This window comes from Podarcis melisellensis (genome assembly GCF_964234715.1).
Source record: "Podarcis melisellensis genome assembly, chromosome: 13".
Taxonomy (NCBI): domain Eukaryota; kingdom Metazoa; phylum Chordata; class Lepidosauria; order Squamata; family Lacertidae; genus Podarcis; species Podarcis melisellensis.
In genome coordinates this window covers 735,572-747,847 of record NC_138545.1, presented here as the reverse complement: position 1 = coordinate 747,847, position 12,276 = coordinate 735,572, and the positions used below count along the sequence as shown (strand labels likewise).

The 12,276-nt window shown below is 47.7% G+C and overlaps 1 protein-coding gene and 1 long non-coding RNA gene across 3 annotated transcripts in view; one reads left to right on the top strand and one right to left on the bottom strand.

The window, feature by feature from the left end:
* LOC309355691 (uncharacterized protein) overlaps nucleotides 1-12,276 on the bottom strand; it is a 64,410-nt gene that overhangs the window by 7,735 nt on the left and 44,399 nt on the right. Inside the window, exons 10-18 of the mRNA XM_081886723.1 lie at nucleotides 6,046-6,255; nucleotides 4,581-4,706; nucleotides 3,831-3,949; nucleotides 2,943-3,001; nucleotides 2,603-2,733; nucleotides 1,900-1,959; nucleotides 1,549-1,726; nucleotides 1,143-1,399; nucleotides 476-601 (exon numbers count right to left, since the gene is read on the bottom strand). Of these exons, the coding sequence (XP_081742849.1) occupies nucleotides 476-601; nucleotides 1,143-1,399; nucleotides 1,549-1,726; nucleotides 1,900-1,959; nucleotides 2,603-2,733; nucleotides 2,943-3,001; nucleotides 3,831-3,949; nucleotides 4,581-4,706; nucleotides 6,046-6,255 (1,266 nt within the window). The remainder of the gene's footprint in view (nucleotides 1-475; nucleotides 602-1,142; nucleotides 1,400-1,548; nucleotides 1,727-1,899; nucleotides 1,960-2,602; nucleotides 2,734-2,942; nucleotides 3,002-3,830; nucleotides 3,950-4,580; nucleotides 4,707-6,045; nucleotides 6,256-12,276) is intronic.
* LOC309355912 lies at nucleotides 7,130-12,124 on the top strand. 2 transcript variants are annotated; one of them, XR_014162614.1, is made up of 6 exons: nucleotides 7,130-7,448; nucleotides 8,241-8,499; nucleotides 9,022-9,290; nucleotides 10,083-10,152; nucleotides 10,675-11,127; nucleotides 11,914-12,124. It is a non-coding gene; the product is annotated as an uncharacterized lncRNA (long non-coding RNA). The 2 variants fall into 2 exon arrangements; XR_014162615.1 differs by lacking the exons at nucleotides 7,130-7,448; nucleotides 8,241-8,499; nucleotides 9,022-9,290 and having other exon boundaries at nucleotides 9,824-10,152.

Here is a 12,276-nt window from a genome sequence, read left to right as displayed (position 1 = left end):
TAGCCTAGTCCCCTAAATGGTCTCCTGGAGCCTCCTTCGCAAAGCCCGGGATGCTTCTGCCCAGCTTGGGGAGGGAGGTGCAAGGCTCTGATGGGTCCAAGTTCTGTCCTGTCATCTTCCCCAAGCCCATCTGGCTTTTGGAAGGAGGCAAGAGGTTCCAGCGTCCTGTCAGAGCCCTGGCACCTCCTTGGCAAAGCCTGGGAAGATTCTACCTGTCTTAGGGAGGGAGGTGTGATGCTCACGTCTGCAGTGTCAGGATGTCACATGTGTTACATAGACCCCCCCCAGGCCCACCCCTCCCAAGCTAGGGCCTCTGGCCCTAACTGTTCCCCTATGAAAAATTTCACTGCACGATACTGAGTCGTCCAACAACACAAAACCAAGTCTAGAGCCTCAGAGCCATAGATACTGCCCACTCTTTTCAAAGGAAAAACCTGTCAGCAGGGAGTCTTGTACTAATATTGCTTGGACTTACCCACTTGGACTTCATTCTCTGCCTCTTCGCAACGTCGCCCAGTATAGGGAGATGGGCAGTGACAAAGACCCCCGACAAGCACTCCTCCATTAAGGCACTTAAGAGGGACAGCTGTGGTGGAAGGAGCTGAGGAAGAGGAAGACAACAGAGCATAACCAAAATTTAAGAACAAGTTTACAAAGGAGCCCTCATATATGGCGATGATGTTGACGATCCAACCATTTATATGCTGTATCGCTTAATGGTATTATTTCTAAGAAGTGTCCAGTGAGGGTTCAAGAGCGATACAAATGATCAATTAGATTTCATCAGAAAATCAAAAAGTGTTGCTTAAACTGCTTGCTGAAAACAACAAAGCCTTCATTGGTGCCTAAAGTTCACTAAAGAAGAGGTGTCAGCCAAGATGGAGTTCCACAGAATTGGGCCACAATTCTGAACACACAGCTCATTGGGGGAAGGGTGAGCTGTGTGCCTGAGTCATGGGGGACCACTTAGAGCCACTCCTACAAAGACGGGAGTGATCTAACAACGCATCAAACGGTATTGAAGAAATCCTGGACTTGTGTTAAGGCACCGAAACGTATGCACAGCACATGTAAACTGTTAAGCCCTGGAATACTGTGCTGGGAGAGAAACATCATTTCCATTTGAATATATAGATACCTACCAGAGGAGCTTGTAATCTGTGAATGAGTCGATGTGTCTCCACGAGTAGTGGTGGAAGGGGAAGATGTCTTTGTGGTGGTTATTTTCGTACTAGTATAAGCAGAAGGTATTGAAGTTGCATTAGCAGAAGGTGTTGTAGTTGCATTAGCAGAAGGTGTTGAAGTTGCATTAGCAGAAGGTGTTGAAGTTGCATAAGTAGATGGTGTTGTTTTCAAATTTGTAGAAATGGATGTTTCACTTGTTGTGCTTGGCGTCTCCCTGGAAGGGATAGGCAACAAATTGTATTGGACTATTTTATAAAAATGCATATAACTATTCACCACTGGTAGTGCTTATTGGACCCGCCTATGGGGAAGTGTTGACCCCGCGTCTCCACTCCCTCCTTCAACCCCTAGCATGCTACTCACTGGCATTTGGGTCCCTCGGAGGTGATGTGGCACTTTCCATTCACACAGTGGAATGGGTGAGGGTTCCAAGCACTGCAGTTAGAGACACAATGAAGTGTGTTGTTGATGACCCGCGCCACATAATATGGCTGGAGGTTTTGTGCCACCACTGAGGCATTCTTGCATTCTTCCGACAGATCTGGGAATGGAAAAGGAGAGAGTAGGGTCAGCAAAGGAAGAATGCAAATGTCTCACAACACTACATGCATGGGACTAGGAGAACAAAAGAGGATCTTGGCTGCTGGATCATCATCATCATCATTATATATTTATATCCCACACACTAATCCCCTCTCACACACCAATCCTCACCTTTAGGACTCAGGGGCACTGCGGTCACACGAGATGCTCCTTCAGTAAAGCACAGCTTATCTAAAGCAGAGGGGGGGAAGCAAAGGTGAGGCTTCTGAAAGGAAGAAATCACGGGGGGGGGGCATCCATGGGGAAGGACCTCTTCTTCAACTCCCGCCCCCACTTGTCATGACTCCCTGCCACCAAGGCTTAAGGAAGCACACCTCTTCTGACAGGAAGCAACCTGATATCCATGTGGGCCTGGGAAAATCAGCTGGGATCGGTTGATGTTGCAGGAGAGCTCCTGGGGTAACAGAGAAGGGTTTGCACCCTCACTCCTCAGCATGGATAGATAACACTAGGTGGCCTCAGATATGGCCTAACTGAGGTGCCTTCTATTCTTGTTTCCTGTTTTTCTCTGGAGTGAAATTGGCAGGCTGGGAAGACCTTGATTTCAGACCATTTTGGACAATAAGCTTTTGTACAGTTTTGTCTTGCTCAATCTCAAAGGGATGCTTCTGTTCCTAGTGAAACAACGTAATTGTTTGGACCAGGGGAGTCGGGGTGACCTGGACTCAGTGGAGCTGACTCAGGAGTACATGCACTTGTGATGCTGGTGCAATTTGCTCCCAAATAAGGAGGGACAGGATCACAACCCTTGGATGACTTCTGCTTTCTCATGCTAGCCAGAGCTTCCCACAAGAAGTGTCAGTTGCCTCCTCACCTTTGTCATTGGAAGTGCAATTCTTTTGCAAGGTCTTTGTGAGGTTCTTCATGGAAGCATTGTAAGAAGCATCAAAGTCTGAGAAGTGAAGCTGCAGGAGCACCTCGTGGTCCACGATGACACTACCATTGCTGAGAAGAGGCAGCAGGAAGGAAGAGAGAGAAATCACTTAGCCACAACCCCAAAGGTGCCCTCAGCCAGCCTGATGTGAGGTCAATGATGGTAGTGGGGGCTGTCGCTTAAAGGGGCGTGGCCACTCACAGAAGGGGGGCCAGGCGTGGTATGAAGCAGACCCTTCCTCCCATACTTGGTCCCCAGCTGTATCACTTCTGTGACTCACCTCAGCCGAATTACCTTTACACCCGTGTACCCAGGAATGTCCGCATAGAAGATGTCCATCTGCAAGGAGAGAGAGGTCTCATGTCAGCTTAATAGACAGCAACATTCAGATGCACCAATCAACAGCAGGGTCTGCACACTGGCAGCAGAGCAGCTGCTGTCTGCAAGCATCACCAGCCCCCCCCCCCCAAAAAAAATCAGATGGGGTGTGTCTTTGAGATACAGGTCAGCAGTCCTAGAATCATAGAACTATAGAGTTGTAAGGGACCTGAGGGTTACTGGGTCCAATCCCTGCCATGCAGGAATTTCCACGGCAGCAGAAACAACAAAAAACTCCACATGTAAACTAGTTTGTTGATCTGAGAAATACTATGTGCTGAGTAGGGCCTCTCTATCCTGCTGTGCTCCTTTAACGCCTCCACCCTTCCGACACACCTTTGGGGTATCTCCTGTGCTGGGCATGGCTATTCGGTGGCCCTCCCCCAGCTGTTCTTGGACTCCAGTTCCCAGCAGGCAGCCTGGCCAAAGGGATGGGATGATTATAAAGGCTGCAAGAGGACCTTGCCACTTTAAGATTGGTCTTTCAAAAGTGACAATTAGGAAGACGGTTCCTGATGTGTGTATTAGGGTTTGAACCATCAGTTCTGAGCTACAAATGACAGAAACAGCTTTCTATACTCATCTGATGGCTACATTTCCGAAGCTGGATATCCAGGTATTCCAAATGAGGGAAACCTGACTGTGTTTCCAGACTCGCTGTGAATGAGCTTCACTGCTGAGGAATGGAGTATGAATGGGGCCTGGACTCAGAAGTTGCCATAGGGTTCAGGTTTGGGTGTGGGTATTTTGGGGGGTGTCATCTCTGTGTGCACTCCCAGCCACCCCTCACCTGTTCCACAAAGATCTTCACGAATGAATTGAAGGCAGACGAGTTGTAAATCGCCATCTCTGGGCTGAACTTCTGATTCTTCACTGTTACAGAGACATTGATTGTGGCCACAACAGTCACTGTGATCAGAAAGCACAGGAGTCATAAAACATGAAGCTACAGCCACAGTTTCAGATGTGAGGAAAAGCACTTCCGGTGTCCATTGAGTCGCAGGAGAATTGCAGTGATCATGGAAACAACATGAATCACCTATGGTGATTCTCTGCACACCAAGTGTGTAGAGAAAGGGCGCTGGTGCAGGGTGTGAAATACACTGGAATGTGCGCATATCAGCTCAGTGTAGTCTACTCTTGCTGACAGGAACTCTCCAGGCCCTGAGGCAGGTGACATTCTTGAGGTCAGATGGGTCCCCCTACTTGGTGCCCTCAGGTGTAGTTGGGCTGCAATTACAAGTCCTCCCTGGCCATTGGCCACGCTCACTGAGTCAGATGGGAGGACAGCCATGTCTGGAGAGCACAATGTTAGGGAAGGCTGGCTTGGGCACTCGTGTCTCAAGACTTTAACAGAGAAACACGTAGGTCATCAAAGAAGCAAGATCACTCCCAACAATGCGAAACGCAAAGTTGGAAGCCGTAGGACCAAAAATGTTGCCCACCTAGAAAATTACTACACATACCTGGACATTCCTGAGCTTTTGTTTTCAAAAGAGCCAGAGGGCGGGAGCCTTGTACAAATAATGCACTGACTTACCCACTTGGATTTCATTCTTTGCTTCTTCACATCTCTGCCCAGTATAGGGAGATGGGCAGTGACAAAGACCTCCGTCAAGCACTCCTCCATTAAGACACCCGACAGGGACAACTGTGGTGGAAGAAGCTGAGCAAGAGGAAAAGAGCAGAACAGAATATTAACAATATTTAAGAACAAGCCAACAAAAGAGCCCTCATATCAGGATCCAACAATATATATGCTGTACCGCTTAAAGCGATGATTTCTAAGAAGTGTCCAGTGAGGGTTCAAGAGAAATACAAATGATAGAATCAATTAGATTTCATCAGAAAATCAAAAAGTGTTGCCTACATTTCTTGCTGAAAACGACAAAGCTTTCACAGGTGCCTGAACTTCAGTAAAGAAGAGGTCTCAGCCAAAGGGGAGTTCCACAGAATTGGGCCACAATTCCGAACACACAGCTCATTGGAGAGGGGGTGAGCTGTGTGCCTGAGTCATGGGAAACCACTTAGAGCCACTCCCACAAAGACGTGAGTGATCTAACAGGGATATAACGCATCAAACAGTATTGAAGATATCCTAGACTCAAGTTGTTAAAGGCCTTGTAAAGCAATGCAATAACTTTGTAGTTGGCCCAGTATGGGCAGCATATGTAAACCGTTAAGCCCTGTAATACTGTACTGGGAGATAAACATCATTTCCGTATGATTACACAGATACCTACCAGATGAAGTTGTAAGCTGTGAATTAGTCGATGTGCGTCCATGAGTAGTGGTGGAAGGTGAAGATGACTCAGCGGTGGAGATTTTCATAGTAGTATAAGCAAAAGGCGTTACCGTAGTGGGCAACAGTGTTGGGGTAATTTCTGATATGCTAGTAGTAGAGTGTTTGGTTATGGACTCAGCAATGGATGCAGATGATAATGTTGTATTGGAAGTGCTTTGAGCTACAATAGTGGTGAAAGTCTCTCCACTTGTTTCAAGGGATGTCGATGAATGAGATGTTCCACTAGTGGAAATTTCTGTGCTAGCAGATTCATGATAGGCTGTGGAAGTTGTAAGCAGAGATGAGCTATGTTCTGGTGTACGGGTGGTGTTGGTGCTAGCAGATAGGATGGCTGTAGTTGTCTCAGAATGCTCAGAACTGGAAGTAAAAGGGGTGATGGGTGAAGTAGATGTTGTGGTCTCACTAGTTGTGGCTGTAGTTTCAGAAGTCACCTCAATGGAGGTGACGGACAATGTAGACTGAGAAGACAGCTGTTTTGTGAATGGTTGCTCAGTGGTGGAAGAACTAGACATCACTGTGTACTCGAATGAGGTCCCTTGTGGTGTACTCTGCTTCATGTGCTCAGTTGGTGTGTTTGTGCTTGAAGACAGGCTGGGTGCAGTTGTCTCCGAAGGCTCAGAACTAGAAGTTAAAGGAGTCATGGAATGAGTAGGCATTGTACTCTCACTTGTCGTGCTAGTAGTTTCAGAGGTCAACTCACTGGAGGAGACTGACAATGTTGACTGAGAAAACAGCTGTGTTGTGGGTGGTTCCTCAGTGGTGGAGGAACTAGACATCACTGTGTACTCAGATGAGGTTCCTTGGGATGTAGTCTGCTTCATGTGCTCAGTGGGTGTTCTTGAAGGCAGGCTGGGTGCAGTCGTCTCTGAATGCTCAGGACTGGATATAGAAGAGGTCTTGGAGGGATTAGGTGTTGTAGTCTCACTAGTTGTGCTTGGAGTTTCAGAAGTCACCTCACTGGAAGAGGCAGAGAACGTTATCTGAGAAGACACCTCTGTTGTGGATGGCTGTTCAGTGGTGGAAGAACTAGACATCACTGTGTACTCAGATGAGGTTCCTTGGGATGTAGTCTGCTTCATGTGCTCAGTTGGTGTGTTTGTGCTTGAAGACCGGGTAGGTGCAGGTGTCTCAGAAGGCTCAGAACTAGAAGTTAAAGGAGTCATGGAATGAGTAGGCATTGTACTCTCACTTGTAGTGCTAGTAGTTTCAGAGGTCATCTCACTGGAGGAGACTGACAATGTTGACTGAGAAAACAGCTGTGTTGTGGGTGGTTCCTCAGGGGTGGAGGAACTAGACATCACTGTGTACTCAGGTGAGGACCCTTGTGGTGTAGTCTGCTTCATGTGCTCAGTGGGTGTGCTTGAAGACAGGCTGGGTGCAGTTGTCTCTGAAGGCTCAGGACTGGATGTAAAAGGGGTTGTGGGTGGAATAAGTGTTGTAGTCTCACTAGTTGTGCTTGGAGTTTCAGAAGTCACCTCACTGGAGGAGGCAGAGAATGTTATCTGAGAAGACACTTCTGTTGTGGATGGTTGTTCAGTGGTGGAAGAACTAGATATCACTGTGTACTCAGATGAGGTGCCTTGCGGTGTAGTCTGTTTCACATGCTCAGTTTGTGTGTTTGTGCTTGAAGACAGGCTGGGTGCAGTCGTCTCTGAATGCTCAGGACTGGATGTAAAAGGGGTTGTGGGTGGAATAGGTGTTGTAGTCTCTCTAGTTGTGCTTGGAGTTTCAGAAGTCACCTCACTGGAAGAGGCAGAGAACGTTATCTGAGAAAACACCTCTGTTGTGGATGGCTGTTCAGTGGTGGAAGAACTAGACATCACTGTGTACTCAGATGAGGTTCCTTGGGATGTAGTCTGCTTCATGTGCTCAGTTGGTGTGTTTGTGCTTGAAGACAGGGTAGGTGCAGGTGTCTCAGAAGGCTCAGAACTAGAAGTTAAAGGAGTCATGGAATGAGTAGGCATTGTACTCTCACTTGTCGTGCTAGTAGTTTCAGAGGTCAACTCACTGGAGGAGACAGACAATGTTGACTGAGAAGACAGCTGTTTCGTGGATGGTTGCTCAGTGGTGGAAGAACTAGACATTACTGTGTACTCAGATGAGGTCCCTTGTGGTGTACTCTGCTTCACGTTCTTAGTGGGTGTGTTTGTGCTTGAAAATAGGGTGGTTGCAGTTGTCTCCGAAGGCTCAGGACTGGATGTAAAAGGGGTTGTGGGTGGAATAGGTGTTGTAGTCTCACTAGTTGTGCTTGGAGTTTCAGAAGTCACCTCACTGGAGGAGGCAGATAATGTTATCTGAGAAGACAATTCTGTTGTGGATGGTTGTTCAGTGGTGGAAGAACTAGACATCACTGTGTACTCAGATGAGGTGCCTTGCGGTGTAGTCTGTTTCACATGCTCAGTTTGTGTGTTTGTGCTTGAAGATAGGCTGGGTGCAGTTGTCTCTGAAGGCTCAGGACTGGATGTAAAAGGGGTTGTGGGTGGAATAGGTGTTGTAGTCTCACTAGTTGTGCTTGGAGTTTCAGATGTCACCTCACTGGAAGAGGCAGAGAACGTTATCTGAGAAGACACCTCTGTTGTGGATGGTTGTTCAGTGGTGGAAGAACTAGACATCATTGTGTACTCAGATGAGGTGCCTTGCGGTGTAGTCTGTTTCACATGCTCAGTTGGTGTGTTTGTGCTTGAAGATAGGCTGGGTGCAGTTGTCTCCAAAGGCTCAGGACTGGATGTAAAAGGGGTTGTGGGTGGAATAGGTGTTGTAGTCTCACTAGTTGTGCTTGGAGTTTCAGAAGTCACCTCACTGGAAGAGGCAGAGAACGTTATCTGAGAAGACACCTCTGTTGTGGATGGCTGTTCAGTGGTGGAAGAACTAGACATCACTGTGTACTCAGATGAGGTTCCTTGGGATGTAGTCTGCTTCATGTGCTCAGTTAGTGTGTTTGTGCTTGAAGACAGGGTAGGTGCAGGTGTCTCAGAAGGCTCAGAACTAGAAGTTAAAGGAGTCATGGAATGAGTAGGCATTGTACTCTCACTTGTAGTGCTAGTAGTTTCAGAGGTCAACTCACTGGAGGAGACTGACAATGTTGACTGAGAAAACAGCTGTGTTGTGGGTGGTTCCTCAGTGGTGGAGGAACTAGACATCACTGTGTACTCAGGTGAGGACCCTTGTGGTGTGGTCTGCTTCATGTGCTCAGTGGATGTGCTTGAAGACAGGCTGGGTGCAGTCGTCTCTGAAGGCTCAGGACTGGATATAGAAGAAGTCTTGGAGGGATTCGGTGTTGTAGTCTCACTAGTTGTGCTTGGAGTTTCAGAAGTCACCTCACTGGAGGAGGCAGATAATGTTATCTGAGAATGCACTTCTGTTGTGGATGGTTGTTCAGTGGTGGAAGAACTAGATATCACTGTGTACTCAGATGAGGTGCCTTGCGGTGTAGTCTGTTTCACATGCTCAGTTTGTGTGTTTGTGCTTGAAGACAGGCTGGGTGCAGTCGTCTCCGAATGCTCAGGACTGGATGTAAAAGGGGTTGTGGGTGGAATAGGTGTTGTAGTCTCTCTAGTTGTGCTTGGAGTTTCAGAAGTCACCTCACTGGAAGAGGCAGAGAACGTTATCTGAGAAGACACCTCTGTTGTGGATGGCTTTTCAGTGGTGGAAGAACTAGACATCACTGTGTACTCAGATGAGGTTCCTTGGGATGTAGTCTGCTTCATGTGCTCAGTTGGTTTGTTTGTGCTTGAAGACAGGGTAGGTGCAGGTGTCTCAGAAGGCTCAGAACTAGAAGTTAAAGGAGTCATGGAATGAGTAGGCATTGTACTCTCACTTGTCGTGCTAGTAGTTTCAGAGGTCAACTCACTGGTGGAGACAGACAATGTTGACTGAGAAGACAGCTGTTTTGTGGATGGTTGCTCAGTGGTGGAAGAACTAGACATTACTGTGTACTCAGATGAGGTCCCTTGTGGTGTACTCTGCTTCACGTTCTTAGTGGGTGTGTTGGTGCTTGAAAATAGGGTGGTTGCAGTTGTCTCCGAAGGCGCAGGACTGGATGTAAAAGGGGTTGTGGGTGGAATAGGTGTTGTAGTCTCACTAGTTGTGCTTGGAGTTTCAGAAGTCACCTCACTGGAGGAGGCAGAGAATGTTATCTGAGAAGGCACTTCTGTTGTGGATGGTTGTTCAGTGGTGGAAGAACTAGATATCACTGTGTACTCAGATGAGGTGCCTTGCGGTGTAGTCTGTTTCACATGCTCAGTTTGTGTGTTTGTGCTTGAAGACAGGCTGGGTGCAGTCGTCTCTGAAGGCTCAGGACTGGATGTAAAAGGGGTTGTGGGTGGAATAGGTGTTGTAGTCTCTCTAGTTGTGCTTGGAGTTTCAGAAGTCACCTCACTGGAAGAGGCAGAGAACGTTATCTGAGAAGACACCTCTGTTGTGGATGGCTGTTCAGTGGTGGAAGAACTAGACATCACTGTGTACTCAGATGAGGTTCCTTGGGATGTAGTCTGCTTCATGTGCTCAGTTGGTGTGTTTGTGCTTGAAGACAGGCTGGGTGCAGTCGTCTCTGAATGCTCAGGACTGGATGTAAAAGGGGTTATGGGTGGAATAGGTGTTGTAGTCTCACTAGTTGTGCTTGGAGTTTCAGAAGTAACCTCACTGGAGGAGACTGACAATGTTGACTGAGAAGACACCTCTGTTGTGGATGGCTGTTCAGTGGTGGAAGAACTAGACATCACTGTGTACTCAGATGAGGTTCCTTGGGATGTAGTCTGCTTCATGTGCTCAGTGGGTGTGTTTGTGCTTGAAGACAGGGTAGGTGCAGGTGTCTCAGAAGGCTCAGAACTAGAAGTTAAAGGAGCCATGGAATGAGTAGGCATTGTACTCTCACTTGTAGTGCTAGTAGTCTCAGAGGTCAACTCAATGGAGGAGACTGACAATGTTGACTGAGAAAACAGCTGTGTTGTGGGTGGTTCCTCAGGGGTGGAGGAACTAGACATCACTGTGTACTCAGGTGAGGACCCTTGTGGTGTAGTCTGCTTCATGTGCTCAGTGGGTGTGCTTGAAGACAGGCTGGGTGCAGTCGTCTCTGAAGGCTCAGGACTGGATATAGAATAGGTCTTGGAGGGATTAGGTGTTGTAGTCTCACTAGTTGTGCTTGGAGTTTCAGAAGTCACCTCACTGGAGGAGGCAGAGAATGTTATCTGAGAAGACACTTCTGTTGTGGATGGTTGTTCAGTGGTGGAAGAACTAGATATCACTGTGTACTCAGATGAGGTTCCTTGCGTTGTAGTCTGTTTCACATGCTCAGTTTGTGTGTTTGTGCTTGAAGACAGGCTGGGTGCAGTCGTCTCTGAATGCTCAGGACTGGATGTAAAAGGGGTTATGGGTGGAATAGGTGTTGTAGTCTCACTAGTTGTGCTTGGAGTTTCAGAAGTAACCTCACTGGAGGAGACTGACAATGTTGACTGAGAAGACACCTCTGTTGTGGATGGCTGTTCAGTGGTGGAAGAACTAGACATCACTGTGTACTCAGATGAGGTTCCTTGGGATGTAGTCTGCTTCATGTGCTCAGTGGGTGTGTTTGTGCTTGAAGACAGGGTAGGTGCAGGTGTCTCAGAAGGCTCAGAACTAGAAGTTAAAGGAGTCATGGAATGAGTAGGCATTGTACTCTCACTTGTAGTGCTAGTAGTTTCAGAGGTCAACTCAATGGAGGAGACTGACAATGTTGACTGAGAAAACAGCTGTGTTGTGGGTGGTTCCTCAGGGGTGGAGGAACTAGACATCACTGTGTACTCAGGTGAGGACCCTTGTGGTGTAGTCTGCTTCATGTGCTCAGTGGGTGTGCTTGAAGACAGGCTGGGTGCAGTCGTCTCTGAAGGCTCAGGACTGAATATAGAATAGGTCTTGGAGGGATTAGGTGTTGTAGTCTCACTAGTTGTGCTTGGAGTTTCAGAAGTCACCTCACTGGAGGAGGCAGAGAATGTTATCTGAGAAGACACTTCTGTTGTGGATGGTTGTTCAGTGGTGGAAGAACTAGATATCACTGTGTACTCAGATGAGGTTCCTTGCGTTGTAGTCTGTTTCACATGCTCAGTTTGTGTGTTTGTGCTTGAAGACAGGCTGGGTGCAGTCGTCTTTGAATGCTCAGGACTGGATGTAAAAGGGGTTGTGGGTGGAATAGGTGTTGTAGTCTCACTAGTTGTGCTTGGAGTTTCAGAAGTAACCTCACTGGAGGAGACTGACAATGTTGACTGAGAAGACAGCTGTTGTGTGGATGGTTGCTGAGTGGTGGAAGAACTAGACATTACTGTGTACTCAGATGAGGTCCCTTGTGGTGTACTCTGCTTCACGTTCTTAGTGGGTTTGTTGGTGCTTGAAAATAGGGTGGTTGCAGTTGTCTCCGAAGGCTCAGGACTGGATGTAAAAGGGGTGGTGGGTGGAATAGGTGTTGTAGTCTCACTAGTTGTGCTTGGAGTTTCAGAAGTCACCTCACTGGAAGAGGCAGAGAACGTTATCTGAGAAGACACCTCTGTTGTGGATGGCTGTTCAGTGGTGGAAGAACTAGACATCACTGTGTACTCAGATGAGGTCCCTTGTGGTGTAGTCTGCTTCATGTGCTCAGTTGGTGTGTTTGTGGTTGAAGATAGGTTGGGCGCAGTTGTCTCAGTAGGCTCTGGACTGGATGTGGAAGGGATCTTGGATGGCGTGGATGTTGTAGTCTCACGAGTTGTGGTTGGAGTTTCAGAGGTCACCTCACTGGAAGAGCCAGAGAACGTTATCTGAGAGGACACCTCTGTTGTATATGGTTGTTCAGTGGTGGAAGAACTAGATATCACTGTGTACTCAGATGAGGTTCCTTGGGATGTAGTCTGCTTCATGTGCTCAGTGGGTGTGCTTGAAGATAGGCTGGGTGCAGTCGTCTCTGAATGCTCAGGACTGGATGTAA